This window comes from Suncus etruscus, chromosome 6 (genome assembly GCF_024139225.1).
Source record: "Suncus etruscus isolate mSunEtr1 chromosome 6, mSunEtr1.pri.cur, whole genome shotgun sequence".
Taxonomy (NCBI): Eukaryota; Metazoa; Chordata; class Mammalia; order Eulipotyphla; family Soricidae; genus Suncus; species Suncus etruscus.
This window is the reverse complement of record NC_064853.1, coordinates 428,742-452,647: the sequence shown is the minus strand read 5'-3', so window position 1 is coordinate 452,647 and position 23,906 is coordinate 428,742. Positions and strand designations below refer to the sequence as shown.

The 23,906-nt window shown below is 43.0% G+C and overlaps 1 protein-coding gene across 1 annotated transcript in view; it reads left to right on the top strand.

Annotated features, from left to right (window-relative positions):
- Positions 1-20,609, top strand: part of LOC126010906 (histone-lysine N-methyltransferase PRDM9-like) — a 100,649-nt gene extending 80,040 nt beyond the window's left edge. The window contains exons 2-3 of the mRNA XM_049774504.1: positions 18,695-19,487; positions 20,488-20,609. Of these exons, the coding sequence (XP_049630461.1) occupies positions 18,695-19,487; positions 20,488-20,609 (915 nt within the window). The remainder of the gene's footprint in view (positions 1-18,694; positions 19,488-20,487) is intronic.
- The last annotated feature ends 3,297 nt before the right edge of the window (positions 20,610-23,906 follow it).

Sequence of the window (23,906 nt, the reverse complement as noted above, 5' to 3'; positions counted from 1 at the left end):
TCTCTTGTATGGAAAGCAAGCTGCATACCAGAACTGTATCATATTTATTGAGTGAGGAGACCACACCCAGGATCGGGAGCTAGGACAGAAATAGAGTAGAAAGCTCAGGTTAACCTGAGTTAGTCCTGCCCAGGTTTACATATGAGACAACCTTTGTTTTGGATGAAATCTGAGTTGCTTTTTCAGCTCTTTCTGGCTCTGTAGTCAGGCTATCACCCACCAGTGCTCAGTGAATCTAGTGGAGGTATTGTCCCTTGGTAGTCTGTATACAAAGTAGCACCTCTAAGAATCTTCTAGAATCCTGTCTGCATATAATGTTGACTGATCTGCCTTTGTACTTTGATGTTGAGCACCTACACTTGCATGACATGGAGAGAGTTCCTGGAGGCTGGGTGCTTGCGAGGTCAAAGGGTAGAGGCCATGAGTCGCTCTGGGACCCGGAGGGGCTCGGTCCTCTTTTCAGGGCCCTGGGTGAACTTGGCTCTGACCCCCTTTTTGTGTCCTCAGGAGATGCTGACCTTCCCAGATGTGGCTGTGACCTTCTCCCCAGATGAGTGGCCATACCTGGGTGCCTCTCAGAGGAAACTACAGAGATTTGATGCTGTAGACCTACGAGCACCTGAAGGCTACAATTGAGAACTGCTCTGGGTCTGCTGCTGCTGCTGCTGCTCCTGCTGCTGCTGTTTCCCAGTGTGGGGAGGTTCCAGGATCAGGCAAGGATCTTGGTCCCATAGGGGATGGGATTCTGCTGAGCCCCTGTGTCAAGCCTCTCTCTATTGTTCTGATTGCCCAGTCCCTGACTTTATTTCTTAGATGACTTAAATTTTATATTTTTAAATGTCTTTTCAGTGACCGGAAAAGTCATCCATTTTGTGGGTTTGCCATATCTGGGCCAAAATGAGTTTGATGTCTGAGCTTGCATATGTTCCCGTAGGCCTGCCTGGTGTCCTTCCTGAGCACAGAGCCAGAAGTCTGCCCTAATCACTGTGGGTTTGCCCGAAAGTGATGTGATTTTTATGAGCCAGGGGATCTATGCCATGCCAGTATGTGCTCAGGACTTCTCTTGGACTCTGTGTTCTGGGATCACTCCTGATTTGTTTCAGGGATCATCTGGGGTGCTAGTGATCATTCCTGCTTTGGCCTTTTTTAAGATCACATGCTCCCTTCTGCTATTTCTTTTCTGTTTTATTTGTTTAGCTTTTGTCCACACCCTGTCCTTAGAAACCGCTCCTGGCTTGGGGGACCATCTAATATGCCGGGGATCTAATCCGCATCTATTGCCGGTCAGCCATGTGCAAGCGAAATGCCGTACGGCTGTGCTACATGCTGGGGATCTAATCTGCGTCTGTCCTGGGTCAGCCGCATGCCAGCGAAACGCCCTACCGCTGTTCTACCACTCTAGCCCCTCTCTCTGCTATTTCAATCCTCATGAACCTGACTACAAAAGTTTAAGTAACTTAAGTTCTTTTCTTGTTTGAAAATATCCAGCCTGTAGCATATCCTGGGGTATCCCTATTGTTTCTTGGGACTTTATGCTTGGTGTGGAAGAAATGTGATGTTCCTTCACGCTTAGCATTTTCTCTAAACCATTGCATCCCGTCCTTGGCAAGGGACAGTTTGACTTTTCAGTTTAATTTTGTCTCTGGATTTAAGGTCTGCACATCAGAATCACCACTGTTTGGTCGTGGTAGATCCTATATGGTTCTGGGGATTGAATCATTGTCAACCCTGTGCTGGGCACATGCCATAACTACTGTAATATCCTTCCAGCCTCTACTTTTTAAGAGCTCTCTGGGTCTCGGTGGTGCTTGTCTTTAATTTTGTCTCTTCATTCAGTGTTTACTCCCTGGGTATCTCAGGGAACTTCAGAAGGTGCTGAAGTCAAATGCAAGTCGACCATGAACAAATCTGATGTTTTCCTATTGCTCTCCTATCCCACTGCTGTATTTTCTGGTCCCGTCAGTTAGACTAATTTTTACCTATTCTCAGTGATTCTGTCCTTTATCTGTTCTGTCATTTGGCCACTTTTATTAGGAACCCAGACTCTTGTGTTCTTCTGTCTCCTCACCTGCCTGTAATTCTTGAATTCTGGACAGAGCATTGTGGTGCGAAGCCTGAGCTGATCTCTTGGTTGGAAGGAGGAACCTTGGGAGGCAGCAGAGAGGTGTGTTTGCCGGTGAATATGGAAAGATCTTCCTATGCTCAGGGATTAGGTTCTGTGTGGAGCATTCTGGGCATTTGTGAGATGGGATACCTGGAGTTGGGGTGGATGTTGGGTTTCCAGTACTTCACTGCATGACCTCACCTGCACCCTTTCAGTGCCCTTGATGCTGAGATCCAGGATGTTTTGGAGCTTTGCTGTCTTGCTTTGCTCTTTCTGGTTCTCTGTCCGAGTGTTTAGAACAGATTCTGAGATTCTGAGCCTTGACTCGCTGTCTACTCTTAACAAGGTTGCACAACCCCATGTCAGGGTGTCCTTAGGCCCCTGTGTCTTTTTCATTTACTCTGGCCTTTGCTCTTAGATAATTGTGAGTTTTTGAGATCCCCATAGAAGTGATTTTTCTTTCCTCTTCTTTTATTCTCTGGTTCACTCAGTGGTGGAACATGGAGGTATTCCTGGCCTAATGCTTCAGGAATCACTCCTGGTGTCTCAGGGGACCTTTTGGGATGCTGGAATTTGAATTAGTGTAGTTACTGGCACTTCAAGCAAAACACCTTTCATGCTGTGATTTTTTTTTTTCTGGCCCACTCAAATATTTTAATTCCTGTAGTTTTAAACTGTTGTTGAATGAGCCCAGCACAAAGGTGCTCCCAACCTGTCTTGCTTTTTCATATTAGCTACTTTAGCAATTGAAAATAATACGTGTTTACCTCACCAGTGTTGCCACATTCAACCAACTTTCATTCAATTCTTTTCTTTAATAACTTCTTTATTTAGCGTTGTGTTTATAGAATGTTGACAGTGAGTTTCATTTATAAAGTGTACACCTCCCTTCATCAGTGCAACTTTCCTGCCACTAATATCCATTCCCTGCTTGTCTCTAAGACTGGCATTCTGCTTCTCTGTGGTTGTCCCTGGTAATAATAAATGCAGTTATGCTCTAACTGCACTCACCACTTTGTGGCAAAGATTTTATCATAGGGGGGTCCTCGCAGCCCTCCTTTCTATTGTCTCTGGATATTATTACCATACTGTTATTTATTTTTCTTTTTTATTTGAATTTTGGGTCCCACCTGGCAGCGCTCAGGGGTTACTCCTGGCTCTAAGCTCAGAAATCGCCCCTGGCAGACATGGGGACCATATGGGATGCTGGGATTCAAACCACCATCCTTCTGCATGCAAGGCAAATGCCCTACCTCCATGCTATTTCTCCGGTCCATTTATTTTTATTTTCCATTGTCCTTTTCCTTTTTTTGGCTTTTGGGCCATGACCGGTGGTGCTCAGGGGTTACTTCTGGCTATCTGCTCAGAAATAGCTCCTGGCAGGCACGGGGGACCATATGGGATGCCAGGATTCGAACCAACCACCTTAGGTCCTGGATCTGCTCTTGCGAGGCAAACGCCGCTGTGCTATCTCTCCTACCCCACCATTTATTTTTCTTAAAACCCACAGATGAGTTACAGAATTCTGCGTCTGTCTTTTTCTTTCATCATCCCTCACAGTCGTGTCCACTTTATAGATGTTCTACAGTTTCTTTAGTCACTTACTTGTTGTCTCACATCTGTATTGTTTCCAGTTTTTGGAAAATTACTATTGTAAGTAATGCTGTGAAGAGTTCAGTATATGGTGTGTTTATACCGTGTTTTTTTAATAATTTTTATTGTGACCAAAGTGAATTACAAATCTTTCACAGTAATACTTCACAGTAATATTAATAAAATATGTACATATTCAATATGTACATAGTGAAAATGAATCAGGGCCATGCCCAACACCAGTGGTGTCCTCCCTCCACCCCTGTTCCCAGCATTCATCCCATGTCTTTCTTCTTTGTCTCCCCCAGACTAGTAGTTTAACTGGTCCCCTCTGTGTGTAGCTTGTTGTAGATTGGGTATCACTTGTTGTTGATTTTGGGTTTTGTGTTTAAGTCTGATCATTTTTATTTCCACCGAATGTTCATATGACTTTTTGGTCTTCATACCCTCCATTTTTCCCCCTTCCGTGAGGCAGAACAAGATGATTCAAGTTATGTGGTTCTGTTGGAAAAAAAAATCTGGGAGAATTTCGTCTAGAGATTATAAATATCAATTTTGGCGCTTTTGGGTTTTTTTTTTTATTTGGTTTTTTGGTCACACCTGGCAGCGCTCAGGGGTTCCTCCTGGAATCCTCCTGTTCAGAAATTGCTCCTGGCAGGCTCGAAGACTCTACGGGATGCTGGGATTCAAATCAATGACCTCCTGTATGAAAAGCAAATGACTTACCTCCATGCTATCTCTCCAGCCTTGGTTTTTGGTTTTTGGGTCACACCTGGCAGTGCTCAGGGGTTACTCCTGGCTCTATGCTCAGAAATTGCTCATGGCAGGCTCGGGGACCATATAAGATATCAAGTTTGAACCACAGTCCTTCTGCATGCTAGGCAAACACTCTACCTCCATGCTATCTCTCTGGCCGCATAAATATCAATTTTAAGAAGAAAGGGATGAAAGAAGAAAAATAAAACAAAACAAACAAAAAATCAGACTACAAAAAAAGTTCCCAGTTATTAAACACAACTGCTGTCATATAATAACCACAGGAATGAAAAGGAATAAAAAGATGAAAATGAAAAAAAGAAAAATAGAAAAGTGAAGAAAGGGGCCGGGCGGTGGCGCTAAAGGTAAGGTGCCTGCCTTGCCTGTGCTAGCCTTGGACGGACCGCGGTTTGATCCCCCGGTGTCCCATATGGTCCCCCAAGCCAGGAGCAACTTCTGAGCACATAGCCAGGAGTAACCCCTGAGCGTTACTGGGTGTGGCCCAAAAACCAAAAAAAAAAAAAAAAAAAGAAAAGTGAAGAAAAAGAAAAGAAAAAAAAAACGAAGGAAGAAGGGGTGATGTGGTAAGGTTTTGTACTTCTTTATTTATTTAATTTTTATTGCAAAGGCACAGTAAATATTGGGGAGATTAGAACGGGAATTCCCTTGGCCTAAGAGATACAAGGTTTCTCTGCCCTTGAAGCATAAAGTCATGGGAACAACTAAAGGCTCCATATATGTTCCATTTTCATACCGTAAAGTCTTTTAATGGTGCCAGAAAGCTTTCCGCTCAGTCGTGATGATAAAATCAGGCCTCTGTAGCTAGAGATCTTGGTATTTGCACAGGTCATGGGACAGAGTCTAGGATAGAGTCTCTCTTTATGGGTTTAGAAGTTCTGTTCCATCACTGCTGTTGTAATCAGTCTTCTGTAATTAGTGATCTTGGTTTTTGCTCAGATACTAGGACGAAGCCTAGGATGGAGTCTTTCATTATGGTTCCAAAAGTTCTGCTCAGTTGCAGTTGTCAATGTCAGACCTCTGGAATTAGAGATCTTAGTTATTGTACAAATCCTAGGCTGAAGCCTAGGCTAGGATCTTTCATATTGGTCCCAGGATAAGTTCTGCCCAGTCGTGGTTGTCAAAGTCAGTCTTTTGTGGTTAGCTGTGGCCCCCCAGGAACCCCACTCCCGACCCGCGGGAGAGGCTGGAGACCACAACAGTTATTCCCGAGTCACGAAGAGGATTCTGGCCTTAAAGAAAAGAGAGGCTGGGAAGATAAAGAGACTCAAGGCGAGAATTTCCGATCAAGAGTCCGTTTATTCTGGGAGGGGGCAAGCTTTTTATAGTCAGGCCAAACAAAGAGAAAGGAGCAAAGCATTCTTGGAATAATTGTAACTTTCCACAGGCACATCTTGTTTTTTCAAAATTAACAAGGTTGTACATCATGAGACTGGCATTCATCAATCATGAGGCCCATACCGTGTTAGAGCAACAAAGTATAAGATCTAATCTCTGCCCAGGCCCACCAGCCTCTATCTTTATGGGAACATCTTGGTGCCTGTGGTCGACTCCCCTAGTTCTGAGGTATGCAGAAACTCCCCTTTTCTTTATGTCCAAGGGCAAAGGCCACATTTGCTAGCTGCTCAGGCTGGCAGCTCCTGCTAATTGTCACGTAGGCACTTTTGCTCAGACTTTCAGAGACTCCATTTTGATTTTAGTATAAAGGGCTTTTAGTTATGCCAAACTGTCTCCAACAGTTAGCGATCTTGGATTTTGCACAGAGCAAAGGACAACTTGTCTTCTGATTTCATCTTACTAGTTAGGTGATGAGATAGGGAAACCCGCTCTTAGATCAAGTTGTTACCATTTCCTCATCAGGATGTTGTATCAAAATGGGTGCAAGTTGGTGCCAGAGCAGTTTTAGGAATTTCCCACGAAGGAGTTTGGTTCCTGGTGCTGTTTTTAAATAAGTGTGTTGGTTCTATGCCTGGGATCTGAGGTTCGGGTTTGTAAGATTGCTGTCTGATCACCTGGAGTCTAATTTGGGTTCTCATGGCACATGTTGAGTGGGAGGCGCTCTTGTATTATAAAATATATAGGTTCAGGGCCTGGAGAGATAGCACAGCAGCGTTTGCCTTGCAAGCAGCCAATCCAGGACCAAAGGTGGTTGGTTCAAATCCCGGTGTCCCATATGATCCCCTGTGCCTACCAGAAGCTATTCTGAGCTGACAGCCAGGAGTAATTTCTGAGCAACGCCGGGTGTGAACTAAAAACCAAAAAGCAAACAAACAAACAAACAAAAAACATATATATAAGTTCTTTAAAAAATGTGTATCCAGGTTTCGGGGGATGGAGTGTCCTATATATATCCACTAGTCCTCTTCCATTTCTCTTTTCAGGTCTAGTATATTCTTGTTGGGTTTCAGTCTGGTTGACCTATCCAGTGTTGACAAAGCCGTGTTGAGGGCCCCCCCAATTATTGTGTTGTTATTGATATTATTTTTCAGATTTGTCAACAGTTGTATTACATATTTTGCTGGCCCCTCATTTGGTGCATATATGTTTAGGAGAGTTGCAGCTGTAAGGGATCAGGAACTATCCTTGAGCTGGGGGTCCTTCTGGAGCTGAATCCAGTAGCATGCAACAGTTCACATTGGGTGTGGGGGTGTGAGAAGAAGGGCCATAGCATGAATCAGCAGGAGTGTTGGTTGTAGTTTCTTGCCAGGGCATGAGATGTCAGGCTGATAGGATATCCTTTCACTTTGGGAGCTGGATGGTGGTTTATTGGGGCAGGAGGTTGGTCTTGGTCCCTAACAGGTTAAGAACTGAGGGTAGGGGCCAGAGAGATAGCACAGCAGTATTTGCCTTGCAAGCAGCTGATCCAGGACCTAAGGTGGTTGGTTCGAATCCCGGCGTCCCTATGGTCCCTGTGCCTGCCAGGAGCTATTTCTGAGCAGATAGCCAGAAGTAACTCCTGAGCACCCTGGGTGTGGCCCAGAAACAAAGAATTGAGGGTAGAGAGGGTTAAATAAGGAGAGATAATGAATCAGGACTGGGGGATGAGAGAATAGAAGGATTTCCAAGAGCGATTATATATGAGGAGTTTGGCAATCAGAGAGGAGTCTACTATCTACTAACTCATGCCCACATATAGACAGACATTAGAGATCTATTCTTTTTTAGTTTGTTTTGTTTTGTTTTTCTGGCCACACCTGGTGACGCACAGGGGTTACTCCTAGCTATGGGCTCAGAAATTGCTCCTGGCTTGGGGGACCATATGGGACACCACATGGACACCACATGGTCCGTCCTAAGTTCAGTGCGTGCAAAGAAACGCCCTACTTCTGCCCCTAGAGATCTATTCTTAAGTTGTTGTGGAGGCCTTACCCTCGTAGGATGGGCCTGAGCTCTTAAGAAATATTTGAATTAAGAAAAGATAATTAGCTAAGATATAGATTAGGAGAGAAAGAAAGGGACATCAAAAGATAAGAGAAAAGAAAGATAAGCAAATAAAGTAAAAATAAGTTAAAAAATAAATTGGGTAGGTGTGTTGGAGATGAAAGGTTTTCCAATTTCTAGGCACTTCATCTATGTCGGGTTGGCTTTGCTAAGTGAAGGTTTCAGGGTTAGATAGATTGAAACCCTAGCATTTTAGGATAAGCATAGTTTTCATGTCTAGAGTACTAAGCAATATGGTAGTGAGGACGATAAGAGGTGGCTACCCTATGAAGTATCTTCTGCCGTATCTTATATATGGAGGTTCCTTTACTAAAGAGGAACTGCCAGTGTGTGCTTTATTTAACATAGATTGAATTTTGAAGAAGGAGAGAAGGAAAGAAGTAGGAAGAGAAAAAAAAGGAAATGGTAATTTGCGGAAACGTATTTAATGAGTGGGACCTGTAACATAAGTCTGTGGTGTGCCGTTGACTGTTTCAGTGGTCTGAATGATCATATGCTTAAGGTCTTGATAGAAGACATAAACAAAAGGAAATGGGTAAATTGGAGTATTTTTTCAAGACATTGTCATAATGAGCATTGTAATATGATATCTACTATGATTGAGCACTGAGGCATAAAATTAGGGTATCCACCCTATATCTCCCAGAACCACTGTGAACAAAGAAACTGAAGGGTTATTTTATACTTGATAAAATTAAGGCATTAAAACATATTGCTAGTAATCACCGCAGAGGGAGTCCCTGGCTTCCAATCATATTCTGCACCTGGTTCAGTGGATAAATACATTAGGATATTATTAAAGGCCTTTATAGTTAGAGGCTGATTGCATACCTGTTCACACTAAATAGCTGTTTCTGTTGTTGCTGGGTTTTTTTTTTATGGCATAATGGATATTCGATGAGTGCAATTGCTGAGTCAGATGGCAGATCAATTCTGAGTTTACTGAGCACTCTCCATACTGTTTTCCATAGGGGTTGTAGCAGGCAGAGTTACCACTAGCAGTGGATGAGAGTTCCTTTCTTACCACATCCTCACCAACAGAGATTGGTCCTGTTATTTTTTTATTTTTTATTTATTTTGGTTTCTGAGTCACACCTGGAAGCGCTCAGGGGTTACTCCTGGCTCTATGCTCAGAAATAGCCCCTGGCAGGCACAGGGGACCATATGGGATGACGGGATTTGAACCACCATTCTTCTGCATGAAAGGCAAATGCCTTACCTCCATGCTATCTCTCTGGCTCCTGGCTTGTTTTTTTTCTTTTTTTGGTTATCAGGGCCACACTTGTTTGATGCTCAGGGGTTACTCCTGGCTACGCACTCAGAAATTGTCCCTGGCTTAGGGGGACCATATGGGACGCCGGGGGATTGAATCGTGGTCCTTTCCTTGGCTAGCGCTTGCAAGGCAGACACCTTACCTCTAGCGCCACCTCGCTGGCCCCTTGTTTTTTTCTTAAAGTCTGAATTTAGATAGGGATTGCATTGAATCTATATAGTAGTTTAGGTAAGATAGTCATTTTGATGATGTTGATTCTTCCTACCCATGAGCATGGGTTGTTCTTTATTTCCTTAGACCCTCTTCAATTTCTTTTTGAAGCATTTTGTAGTTTTTTTTGGTATAGGTCCTTCACTTCTCTTGTCAGGTTGATACCTAGGTACTTGATATTTTTGGATACTCTTTTAAATGGGATCAACTCCTTAATCTCTTTCTCCTCTGCTTCATTATTTGTATAGATTCGCAGGGATCCTCAGACTTTTTAAACAGGGGGCCAATTCACTGTCCTTTAGACTGTTGGAGGGCCAGATTATAGTAAAAACAAAAATTATGAACAAATTTCTATGCACACTGCATAAATCTTATTTAGAAGTGAAGAAACAAAATGGGAATAAATACCATATGTGGCCTGTGTGGCCGTAGTTTGAGGACCATTGGTATAGAGGAATGCTACTGTCTTTTGTGTATTGACTTTGTAGTCAGCCACTTTGCTGTATTGGTATATTGTTTCTAAGAATTTTACTATGGACTGTTAGAGTTTTCAATGTATATCATATCATCTGCTAAAAGAGATAGTTTGACTTTCTCTATTTGGATTTCTTTGGTTCTCGTCTGATTGCTATCTCTACGAGTTCTAGAACTATGTTAATAAGAGCGGAGAGAATGGACAGTCTTGCCTAATTCTTGACCTTAGTGGAAATGCTTTCAGTTTTTCACTGTTAAAGATAATGTTGGCAGTGAGCTTTTTATAGACAGCTGTAACTATCTTGAGGAAGGTTCCTTCCAACCCTATTTTGCTAAGTGTTTTCATCATGAATGAATGTTGGATTTTCTTGAATGCCGTCTCTGCATTGATTGATATGGTCATGTGATTTTTGTCTTATTGTTGATGTGGTATATGATGTTGATTGATTTGCGTATGTTAAACACCCCTTGCATCCCTGAGATGAAAACCACTTGATCATGTTATATAGTCTTTTTGATGTATTGTTGGATTCTGTTTGCTAGGATTTTGTTGAGAATGTTTGCATCTATGTTCATTAGTGAGATTGGTCTGTAGTTTTCTTTCTTGGTGGTGTCTTTGTCAGTTTTGGGAATGAGTGTGATAATAGCTTCATAGAAAGAGTAAAGGGCTGGGGCCGGGAAGGTGGCGCTAGAGTTAAGGTGCTTACCTTGCAAGTGCTACCATAGGATGGACCGCGGTTTGATCCCCCGGCGTCACATATGGTCCCCCCAAGCCAGGAGCGACTTCTTTTTTTTTTTTTTTTTTTTTTTTTTTTTTTGGTTTTTGGGCCACACCTGGTAACGCTCAGGGGTTACTCCTGGCTATGTGCTCAGAAGTTGCTCCTGGCTTGGGGGACCATATGGGATGCCGGGGGATTGAACTGTGGTTCGTCCAAGGCTAGTGCAGGCAAGGCAGGCACCTTACCTCTTGCGCCACCGCCCGGCCCCCAGGAGCGACTTCTGAGCACATAGCCAGGAGTAACCCCCTGAGAATCAAACGGGTGTGGCCCAAAAACCAAAAAAAAAAAAAAAAAAAAAGAAAGAGTAAAGGGGGATTCCTGTCTTTTCAGTGTTTTGGAAGAGTTTGATCAGTGATTCTTCTCGGAATGTTTGTTAGAATTAACCTGTTAAACCATCTATCTGTCCTGGACTTTTGTTCTTGGGAAATTTCTTAATTACTGTTTCAATTTTCATAGATGTGATTGACCTGTTTAAGCTTTCTACATCCTCCTTATTAAGTCTTGGAAGATGATATTTTTCCAGAAACCCGTCAATTTCTTCTGGGTTCTCTAACTTAACTGAGTACAGTTGTTTATAATAAGCCCTCATGATGTCTTCAATTTCTTGAGGTTCTGTTGTAATATCTCCCCTTTCATTTGTGATCTGATTTATTTGGGTGTTTCCCCCCATTTTTTTTTTTTTTGGTGTGTCTCGCCAACGGTTTGTCTATGTGTCTATCTTGTTTATTCTTTCGAAGAACCAGCTCCTGGTCTCATTGTTTTTTTTTTGTTTGTTTGTTTGTTTTTCTTTGTTTCCCTGTTGTTTATTTCTGCTCTGGTTTTATTTCTTGTCTTCTGCCTTTGGGTTCTTTCCTGCTGCTTTTCCAGGTTCTTAGGTGTCCCTTTAAGCTGTTGATTTTTCCACTTTGCTCTTTCCTACCATATACGTGTATTGCTATGAATTTCCCCTAATTAGTGCTGGTGCTATATCCCACAGATTTTGAGAAATTTTCTCTTCATTGTTTGTCTCAAGAGCTGTAGTTGAGCAGCATGTTATTTAATCTCCAGCTATTGGATTTTCTCTGTAGCTTCTTTTTACAGTTAATCTGGATCACTGTTGCATTGTGATCTGATAGAGTGCTTCTTATGATCCTTATATTTGTGACTCTGTGTATGTTAGATTTATAACCTAAGGCCTGATCTATTCTAGAGAAGGTCCTATGTGCACTTAAAATGAATGTATATTCTGTTTCCTGGGGGTGGAAGGCGCTGGATAAGTCCATTAGTCCTAGTCCTTCTAGTTTCTCATTTAGGACTTTTAAATCTTTGCTAGTTTTCTGCCTATTAGTGATAGTGGTATGTTGAAGTCTACTACTACTATCACAACTACTATCACAATTCCTTCCATATGTTTCTCCAGGTTTGCAAGCAGATGCCTTACATATTTTACTGGCTCTACATTTGGAGCATAAATGTTGATCAGAGTCAGTACTTCTTGGTCTAATGTTCCCCTGATCATAAGTAGTGACCCTCTTTATCTCTGAGCACTTTCTTTGCGGGTGTCCTGTAAGCCCCCCGAAGGGGCCCGGCCAGCGGAGATTGGACGAGAGGCTCACGAACAGCCGCACCTTTATTTTGCGAGGCTCAGATCACACCACACCTGTAAGAAATCTGGGAGAGGTTAATAACAAATGACCCAAGACAGAAATTCTATTCAAAGGCGTTTTAATGTGACCCTGCATTTTCTTATATAGACAAGGTAAAAGGGGGCAGGCATAGGTAATGTCAATCACTCTTTTTGGCGCGCAGGCCATTTCATTATTCCAAATAAGGTATAAACACAGGACATGTAGGGTGGAACAAGGAACATAACATCATTCCCCAAATATGGAAAGTGGGCAGTGGGGCAGGGGGCAGTACAACCTACAAGTCATGCTAGATAAGCAGTTTCCTGGGTAGAGTCTGCTTGACCACATTCCCAAGCTCTTAACAAATTTATGGTGGGGCAATGTTCTTATGGAATAACTTTGCAAAAACCCAATGTTGCACAAAACTATAATGAATACCTTGTTAACTCAAGAATGCGGGCCAGGGGAGTATAGCTTCATTCCTGGGAGTGGTACCAGGCTGTGTTCCTCTCCCCTGGGCTAAGAAATTATTTATTACTTTTGTGGCTGCTTTTTTCCTGCTGGCCCAGGGGCTTTGTAGCAAACAGCACGTAGGCAGTTTGCAGGTGCAAGACTGGAAAATGGCAGAGAAGCTTTTGCAAAAATGGCCACTGTCAGGTCACGGTAGCCAACATTTCTTGATATTGAATGTAATTTGGTTTGTTCAAAGAATGGCTGTTCCAGCTCCCTCACTCCCCCCGCCCATCGGCTTGAATAATTGATGTCTATTCTTTTATTCTAAGCCTGTGTATATCCTGTTCTTTATCAGGTTTTTGTTTTCTGATCCAACCCTCTACTCTGTCTTTTTTTGTTTGTTTGTTTTTTGTTTTTTTGGGTCACACCTGGCAGCGCTCATGGGTTACTCTTAGCTCTACACTCAGAAATCGCCCCCAGCAGACTCGGGGGACCATATGGGATGCAGGGATTCGAACCATTCTTGTTCTGTGCAAAACACCTTACTGCTGTGCTAGCTCTCTGGCTCCTCTAATCTGTCTTTTAATGGGAGAGTTTAGTCCATTGACATTTAAGGAGATTATCAACAGAGGGTTGTGTCATTGTATTGTGTAGGGTTGTTGTAACAATTGGGTGTTTGGATTATGTAATTCATCTCTGAGTAGTTCATTTAGATATGGTTTAGTTAGAGCAGTGATTCTCAAATAGAGGGGTGTGCTCCCAGGGGGCTCAAGGCTCCATAAAGGGGGAGTACATTTGACCTTGGCAAACACTGTCATAACAAGCTAAACCCCGTGTTTATGTCTCTATGTCTCTGGAACTGAGAGTTACTGTGTCCTGCTTCAAACCCCGCTTCGAAAAGCTATGCATTGCAAAGCATGCTCATTGTAGCCATAATCCAAACATCACCTCTGATTAAAAATATCAGCTCAAATTATTTTATATATTTTTGTTTTGTAGGTTACAGTTTTTTTTTTTTTTAATAAAGATACTATTTACAGCCGTGTGTGTGGGGGGAACGTGAAAAATGTGTTCTTCTTCCTAGGAGGGGCATGACAGAAAATAATTGAGAAGCACTGGGTTAGTGCAAATAGTGTGTTACAGTGTTTTTGTTTGTTTGTTTGTTTGTTTTTTGGGTCACATCCTGCAGCGCTCAGGGGTTATTCCTGGCTCTACACTCAGAAATCGCTCCTGGCAGGCTCAGGGGATCCTATGGGATACCGTGATTCAAACCACCATGATTCAAACCACCATCGTACTGCATGAAAGGCAAACGTCTTACCTCCATGCTATCTCTCTGGCCCCAACGAATTATTTTTATTTATTTATTTAGTTAGTTATTTAGTTAGTTAGTTAGTTAGTTTGGGGTCACACCCGGCAACGCTCAGGGGTTACTTCTGGCTCTATGCTCAGAAATTGCCCCTGGCAGGCACGGGGGACCATATGGGACGCCGGGATTTGAACCACGGACCTTCTGTATGAAAGGTAAATAAATGCCTTACCTCCATGCTATCTCTCCGGCCCTGAGTTATTTTTTTTTTAATATAAGAATGTTTTTTAATTTTAGTCTTCCCTTTCATATGAACGAGAGTTTTGCCGGGCAGTGGACTCTAGGTTGGAAGTTTCTTTCATTCGGTAGTTTAAATATGTCATTCCATGTCTTCTTGCTTGAATCATTTTAAATAGTATACCTGGTTTGATTCTTATGTTCCTTCCTTTGTACTGGAGGTCTTTTTTCTCCCTTATTTATTTAAAGAATTTGTCTTTCTCTTTGTGTTTGCCATTCGAATTACTACATGTCTTGGTGTTGGTCTATTAGGGTCTATTTTATTGGGACATCTTCGCCTCTTTCCAGAGGGTTGTTAGCTTTGCTGCAATTATTTCCCTCACTACTTGTTCTTCCCCTACCCCTATTTCCTCCCTTTCTGGTATTCTTACTATTCATAAATTATTTCTTTTGCCTTTGTTCATTAAGTACCTCACATTATCTTCCCACGTTTTGTCTTTCATTTCTTTGTTGACTTCTTTGTTGTTTCGGGCTTGTATTTTGTTCTCAAGTTCATCTATGTGATTATCTATGTGTATAATTCTGCTATTGTGGCTTCCTATCATTGTTTTAGTTCCTCAGATCGATTTGTATGGACTCTCTCATTTTCTGATAGAGTTCTTTGATTTGGATGAACTGTTCATATATGGATTTTTTAATTTGTTTAGTTAGTGATTCTTTGATTCCATAGCTAGGACATTAAATGCTGATTTTATGTCCTTATCTATAAAGTTTGTACGTTTTGGAGGGCTTGGGAATCTATTAGGATTTCTCTCTATATCCCCAGCTGCTGTATCTTCCTTAGTTTATCATTGTTCTTTGCATAGGGTGGGTTAGGGTACTGGGTTTTCAGGCTTGTTGTGGTGTTTGTTTTTTTTTAAATGGTCTGGTTGTTTAGGAGGTGATTGGAGGTAGATCTATTTTAAGGCTTATTTTCTCGGAGTGCACCTGTTAACCCAAATATGGTAGATGTGTTAGAGTCTAGTTGGTTGAGGTTTGGAGCTATATATTTTTAAAGGGAGTTGAGAGACGGGCCTGCTCTGCCTAGCACTATCTGTTGTAGTCTTCAGTGTCAGTGGGGTTTGTAGGCAGTGATATTATGGCCAGAGTGTATATATTGTATGTACAGCCCAGTGGTGGTGAAGGCACAGTGATGGCATTGGCCAAGTGGTCATTCTTGCTTTTCATTATTTGTTTGTTTTGTTTGTCTCCTGGGCCATAGTTGGGTTACTCCTGTCTATGCACTCAGAACTTACTACTGGCTTCGGGGCCCATATGGGACAGTGGGGATCCTAGGTCAGTTGCGTGCTGCAAGGCAAATGTCTTATTGCTGCACCATTGCTGTGCCCCATCCAAGGGGTCATTCTTGTATGTCTCCTGGCAAAGTCGGATTTCTGGTATCTCTTCCCTGATTCCTGCATGCACAGAAATGTAGGGACTGAGGCGCTGAGATGGTGTGCCCTGTGCCTGTGCTGTGTTTTGTATTCCTAGGGTGTGCCTGTGTTTTTCTGTTTCCTAGGAATGATATAGCTAAAGCATATATGAGTTCCATTTCTATTTTTTGGAGGCATGTCCATATTGTTTTCCAGAAAGGCTGGACTAGACGACATTCCATTCAACAGTGAATCAGGTTTCCTTTCTCCACGCATCCATGCCAACACTGGTTGTTCTTATTGGGATTCAGAGGCTACTCAAGATCCAGTGTTTCTGACTGACTCCCAGAGATGCTGGGGGCTTATGTAGTTATGGGGTTCTAAGCTGCATGCAATTTTTCATTGTGGTCAGGGTTATTAGGTTAGACCCAGCAGTGTTTCCAGGGCCTCACAGTTCTTGGAGATCGAAACTAGTCCCTGCCACTTGAATTATGATTCTGTCTCGAAATATGACTTTTGGGCTTTTTGGAGACAGAGGTTGGGCTACAGCTACTAATATACAGGGATTACTCTTTTTTTTTCATATTGGGCCACAGCCAGCGATGCTCAGGGGTTACTCCTGGTTATCTGCTCAGAAATAGCTCCTGGCAGGCACAGGGAACCATATGGGACACCGAGATTCGAACCTAGGTCGGCTGCTTGGAAGACAAACGCCACTGTGCTATCTCTTCGGCCTGGGATTACTCTTTGATTTGTGGCCAGAGATCACTCTTGGCAGTGCTTGGGGGACTAATAAAAAAAGTGTCATAAATAGAGCTGGTATTATTGGTCACAGGCCAGGCATAAACTGTAAACTGTGTACTATGTCTTTTGCCCCTAAAATACCATTTTAGATGGCAAGACTCACATTTATATTAATTCACATAAAATCTCTAACCATAACCCTATCCTGGCTCTGTTGGTAAAACTCCTAGGTAGGTGCTTCCTAATCACATTAATATCTCTCCCCTGAGAGGAAGTCACTGAAGATGAATTTTTTATTGATGGGCCATACTTGGTAATGTTCAGGGGTTACTCCTGACTCTGTGCTCAGAAATCGCTTCTTCTCAGGAGGCCAAATGGGACACCAGATATTGAACCCAGGTCTGTCCTGGATCAGCAGCATAGAAGGCAAATGCACTATTAATGTGGTATAGCTCCGGCCCTCATTGAAGATGATTTCACCCCATGAAATCCAGTGTCACTATAACTCAGGAGAGTGAAATATCTTTTGAAACCACATCACAAAGTATTATGGTTTCAGGGTGCTATGTACAGAAAGATCTAGTGTCTTAAGTTTTTCTTTTTTTTGGTTTTTGGGCCACACCGGGTAATGCTCAGGGATTACTCCTGGCTATGCGCTCAGAAGTCACTCCTGGCTTGGGGGACCATATGGGATGCTACGAGATCGAACCGCGGTTCGTCCTAGGCTAGCGCTGACAAGGCAGAAACCTTACCTCTAGCACCACCACACCGTCCCTGTCTTAAGATCTTATGTCAAAATTACCAGAAACCAGAATAGAGTTCAAAGTAGAGTACAGTGCATAGGGTGTTGCCTTCCATGCACCAGTCTAGGTTAAATCCTTGGCACCCTATAGGAATTTCCCAGCCAGCCAGCCAGGAGTTCTTCTGAGTGCAAAAACAGGAGTGACCCCTGAGCACTGTGAGTTTTGGCCAAAGATAAAAAAAAAAAATTTCTGGTTATGAACTTTCTCAATATTGCACAGTTTTTTGAATGCAGATGGAACGAGGAAACTCTTTTTAGGGATAGAGGTATAGTACAGCACTCCATTCAGTCCTCAAAGCCTGTTAGAAGTGATAGCAGAGACAGAGCCAAGAGCAAGCTGTGGGCATCTCTGGGTGTGGCCGCAAAATCCAACCACTCTAAAACACCAGACTAGCAGCATGAAGGTTTTTTTCTTTTCTTACAACAAAATAAGGAAAAGCTAGAACAGACTTTATCAAGAGATAGAGCTATGATTCCGATGGCCTTGCCAACATTCACTCTACCTAATACCTTCCTTTTTCAGCAGGACCAAAACCGGAAATCCATCCATGTCCCTTCTCTGACCTCCATTCTGAACTTCCTCAATTGTCACATGAAACTTCGCCATCCTTCTGGGATCTTTCTAGGGACATCTGCAAGAAAGCATCCTCGATCAGAGAATTATTGTCCATGTGAGCAGAACCATAGTCAGCCACATTCTGATCCATGTAATTACAAAGTTGACGAATGAAGGAATGACATAAATACAAATGAAAAGCAGAAAGCTTCATACCTTTGGCTAAGAAGATAAGGCATCAAAGAATTTCAGCAACAATATCTAGACTATACATCGTAAAAGAGGGAGCTCTAATAAACATGAGGAAGAAACTCACACAGGCCAGAAAGCAGATCCAAGGGATACAGGTAGAGTAGTTGCAGGAATAAGAATGTCAAGAATTTAAAGAGGCAAGTATGTAAGGCCTGGGCAAGGCTTGAGTGATGGATCAAATCTCATCACCCAACAGAGGACTCAAACAAAGGAGAAGACCCATGTTGGCAGGGAGTGTGGCCGAAGTTTCAGTGAGAAGTGAAAACTCGTCCGCCACCAGAGGGGACACTCTGGGGGGAATCTCTGTTTCCAGGGAGTGTGAGCAAGTGTTTAGTATGCTTTCAAATCTCATCAAACACCAGAGTAAACACAAAGGGGAGAAACCCTATGTTCCCAATGAGTGTGGAGAAAGCTTCAGTGAGGGGTCAGCTCTTATCTCGCACAAGAGGACACGCACAGGGGAAAAGCCCTATGTTTGCAGTGAGTGTGAGCAAGACTTCAGTGAGCTATCAGGTCTCATTAGACATCAGAGGAGACACACAGGGGAGAAGCCCTATATTTGCAGTGACTGTGGGCAAGGCTTTACAGTGAGTTCAGCTCTGAAGGCACACCAGAGGACACACTCAGGGGAGAAGCCCCATATTTGCAGGGAGTGTGGGCGAGGCTTCAGTCAGGTATCAAATCTCATCATGCACCAGAGGACACACACAGGGGAGAAGCCTTATGTTTGCAGGGAGTGTGGGCGAGGCTTCACTCAGGCATCTACTCTCATCACACACCTGAGGACACACACAGGGGAAAAGCCATATGTTTGCAGTGAATGTGGGCGAGGGTTCAGTCGGAAGTCAAATCTCACCACACACCTGAGGACACACACAGGGGAGAAGCCCTTTGTTTGCAGGGTATGTGGGCGAGGCTTCATTGACAGCTCATCTCTCAAAGTACACCAGAGGAGACACATAGGGGAGAACCCCTATGTTTGCATTGAGTGTGGACGAAGTTTCAGTAAGGGGTCGCAACTCATTTCACACAAGAGGACACACACAGGAGAAAAGCCCTATGTTTGTAGTGATTGTGGGCGAGCCTTCAGTCAGAAGTCACATCTCATCAACCACCAGAGGACACACACAGGGGAGAAGCCCTATGTTTGCAGTGATTGTGGGCGAGGCTTTAGTGAGCTGTCAAGTCTCATTGTACACCAGAGGATACACACAGGGGAGAAACCTTATATTTGCAGTCAATGTGGGCGAGGCTTCAGTCGGACATCACATCTCATCAACCACCAGAGGACACACACAGGGGAGAAGCCCTATATTTGCAGTGAGTGTGGACGAAGCTTCAGTCAGGGGTCACATCTCAGCTCACATAAGAGGACACACACAAGGGAGAAGCCCTATGTTTGCAGGGAATGTGGGCAAGGCTTTACAGTGAGTTCAGCTCTGAAGACACATCAGAGGACACACTCAGGTGAGAAGCCCCATATTTGAGGGGTGTATGGGTGTGGCTTTAGTCATCTGTTGCGTTGTTATTCAGTTGAATACTAGGGCTAGGAAAAGAAATTACACATTTAAGCTTGAGTTGTTGACAAAATTCCAGAACTTCTATGAAGTAAGGTGTATTTGATTGCTCAGACATATGTGTGTATGAAAATGGGTGTTGGCTTATAAACCATGTGCAAAGCAATTGATCTACCCAGTGAACTATCATCCAGCACCAAAACTTTGATAAGAAATATCTTTTATATGTTCACTTCCCTTGGATGCTTCTAGGAGTAGTAGGTGTGTCTTGTGCTTAAGGGCAGCTTCATTTAGGGATCAGCACACTTCTTATTTTGTAACTTCAGCTGAGCTATCTTGGATGGAGCAGAAATAGGGCAATCTTCAAAAAACAGAAAATGAGTGTGAGGGGAATTAGAAGCTTTCAGGTGAATTTCACATCCTTTTCCCACTAAAAAGTGACCCTAGTTGGTATAGCCATTGCTCTGAAGAGTTGCAGCGGGCCTTTCCTTTCCTCCCCAGAAGTAATAAAAGACATAACTAAAGTGACCAGTCTTCAGGGTGTCTCCATATTCCCTGCAACAGCAGCCTCTTGAAAAAGGAGTGTGTGACTCCGAATCTAAGTCATTAAAAGGATTTTGGCTTCAATCTTCTGCTACAGGATATTATCCATGAGCTTACCACTCATGTTAGTAGGTTGCTCTTTATCCTGCTGCTGGAGGAAGCTCAGAACTGGGACAATCCTGCATCCATTGATCTCAAGTTTCTGTCTCTTAAAAGACAGCAGAGACACCTTCACCAAGAACTCCTATCTCTAGGCTAAATGTATGCATCCACTGCCACTGCTATTCCTAATGCCTCCACAAAAAACTTATTTTCATAGGGGCAGGACTGCATACCGGCTACATAGGAAGCAGGAGCTGAGACAAGAGGTATGTAACCAGCTGACTCCATTCCATTCTTCCAGTCAGTCACTTGGACTCGACAACTGCTGATGAAAGGGCATTGCCAGCTTTCTAGGAATCATAGTTCATTAAATGAGGGTGACCAAGACTGTAGAATAACAGACCTATTCACAACCTTGGTGAAGTGAACCTCAAGTGGGAACAGGCCGACAAGACAATGTTTCTGAACCTTGGTATATTTTTCTTCAAACCTACGCTTCAGCATGTTTGAGGAAGGCCTGCCTGACCTGTCTGCACAAACTTCTAAAGTTGACTTCAAGGAGAGATACTAACCAAAGATACTGTCTCTAAACATAGCATGAGGTCATGGAGAGAGCTCAAGTGGTAGAACACATTACTTGCACATGTGCTGCGTATTGATCCATCTTGTCACTTCATGTCTTCCAACTTGACCAAAAGTGGTCCCTGACCTCTTGAGCATTGTTCTTTGTTGTTCCTAAAATCTTAAAACACATTTAGGGGCCTGGAGTTATAGCAGAGAGACTTTGTTTTATTCCTATTATCACAAATTCACAAATCATAGTCCTGTGTGTCCTGCTTTTCTTGGCTTTTCACTCAGGGATCACTCAAGGGCAGTACTCATGGAACCATATGGGGTGCCAGGGATCCAAACTGTCAGTAGTGTGCCTGTCAAGTTCCCTACCCACTGTATTATTATCACTATGGCAGCATTCCTCTTTTTATTTTTATTTTTTGATGTCACACCTGGCAGTGCTCAAGGCTCAAGGGTTACTCCTGGCTCTATGCTCAGAAATCGCTCCTGGCAGGCTTGGGACCATATGGAATGCCGGGATTCGAACCACTGCCCTTCTGGAACCAAGGCAAACGCCCTACCTCCGAGCTAACTCTCTGGCCCCCATTTCTCTTGTTTTTTATATTTTGAATTGTGGGGCGTGTTTGGGGCCAAATCAGCACTGCTTAGGGGTTACTCCTGGTTGTGTGTTCTGGATTACTCTTGCAGTGTTAAAGGGACATGATGGGGTGCCAGAAACCAAGAGCTTGCTGCATGTAAGGCAGGTGCTTACTGTATTATTACCACTTCTGAATGTTTTTAAAATGTTTTGTGTCCTGCTGTTTTTAAGTCCCAGCGATTAAAGCACAGTGTAACTATTTTCATGAGCACCAGCATTGGGCATTATAGCTCTATGAAGCATCACCACTATATAACAGATACGCAAGTGTCTTGATCAGTACATGACCTCTGGCAAGCATGTACAAGTACTGCAGTGATTGTAAGTATGCCAATCATAATTTGCGTGAATTTCACTGAGGTCACTAGCCACCATACGCACTGTAATGAGTGAAGCTGAGAAAGCACACCTTGTGTTAAGTATATAAGCACATCACCTTGATATGTGACCACCTCACACAGTGAACACCACAGATCGAAATATGTGAACATCTTAGCTATGTATGCAATTACCATCATCAAAACTACATTAACACAAGGAACAAAAGGGAAAAAATTAGCTTCAAAACCCTAGCTTTCAGGGATCAGGGAGATAGATCTCAGTGCTTTCTTGTCATGAGTGTTAATTGTAAGGTTCAATTCTTAGCACTACATGGTCCCCAAGGACTGGAATGAAATCTAGTGCTACCAAGTATGGCCCCAAAACAAAAAACTAACTCAAGCTTGGTGCAGAAAATTTAAGTCATTGATGAGGCACCTGCTTTGTATCTTTGTGACCACACATCATCTCTGACATCAAAAAATATTACATGTGATTAGCATGGTTTACTTTTACAAAAAACAAACTCTGGGTAAAGATAGTATATAAGACTTGTTTTTCATATGGCTGACGCTACTTCAATATTGGGCTGCATATGATTCAGCAAGACCGACCCAAGGTTTCATCAGCACCACCATAGACCTCCAAATAATACTCAGACTCATGTTTTACTAAGGAAAGCACATTTTTTTTCTTTTTCCTTTTCAGGCCATGAATAGTGGTTCTCTGGAATTATACCTGGCTCTGCAATCAGAGATCAGTGTTGGAAGTGTTTAGGAGACCACTTGGGATGCTGGAGACTCAAATGGGTTGACCCATGTGAGATTATTTACCCTTCTTAATACTATGTTATGGCCTGGTAAGCATTTGACTTAATTAAATTTTTGTCAAAGCAGCATTGCTCAGGAATTCTTTCAGTGGTCAGCAGACCATATAGGATGCTGGAGATTAAACTGAGGCTGACCTGGGTTCACTTTTCTTAATACTATATGTATGGAAATAGAAATGTCCTGAAGTGCATTTAATTTAATTCATTTTTTGTCAAAAGAAGCATTGCTCAGGAATTCTTGCAGTGCTTAGACACCAACCATATTGTATGCCAGATATCAAACTCAAGTTGGCTGCATCCTAGGCAAGGGCCCAACACACTGTGCTCTGGATCCAGGCCCTAAATGCCCTTTTCCTATAACTGGGGTGTTGGAGAGTGAGGTCACATTCACTGCTGCTCAGAAGTTATTTATGGTTCTGTGCTACCATTATGACTCCTGGCAATGCTCGGAAACCATATTTGGTGCCCAGGATTCACTTTGGAGTCAGCACCTTACGTCCTGTACTATCTCTCTAGTCTCTCCTGTTGTAACTCTTTAGTTTTGGAGAGGTCTTTTATTCCATTAACCTGTGAAAAGTCTGTAGCAATTTTCCCCGGTTTTTGGGTCACACCGGATGACGCTCAGGGGTTACTCCTGGCTCTGCAATCAGATATCGCTTCTGGCAGGCTCGGGAGACCATATGGGAGGCTGGGATTTAAGCCACCATCCTTCTGTATGCAAGACAAATGCCCTACCTCCATGCTATTTCTCCAGCCCAAGTCTGTAGCATTTTTAGCATTTTGAAGATATATATTTTTCTCACCACAACCAGTGTTTCTCAGTGGTTCCATCTAGATTTGTGCTCAGAAATCACTCCTTGCTTGGGAGACCATATGGGATGCCAGGGGATTAAAATGTGGTCTGCCCTAGGCTAGCATGGTCAAAGCAGATTCCTTACCCCTATCACCACCACTCCAGCCCCTAAAGTATATATCTTAAGATTAATCATGTTCTGTTTTATTTTGTTCTGGTTAAAAACAATTTCTTTTGCTGGAAAGGTAGCATAGAGATAGGGCAATTGTCCTGTACATGGCTGACTGGTGTTCTACTCCAAGCATCTCAAGGTCTCTCAAGATCATCAGGAGTAATTCCTACTTACAGACCAGGGGAACAACCTGACCACCACTAGGTGTGGCCCCAAAAGATTTTCTTGGTGCTAAAGAGTCACTTTGTTTCTGGAAATGTCTTCCACTGCAGCAGATGGCAGCATGCAACATCAGAGACAGAACCCAGGACCCCCCATATTGGGAACCTTCTTAGGCAGCCCCTGCTTTGAGAACTTTGTAGAACTTGACAGGGTTCTCAGTGTGATCACAGAACTGTCCTG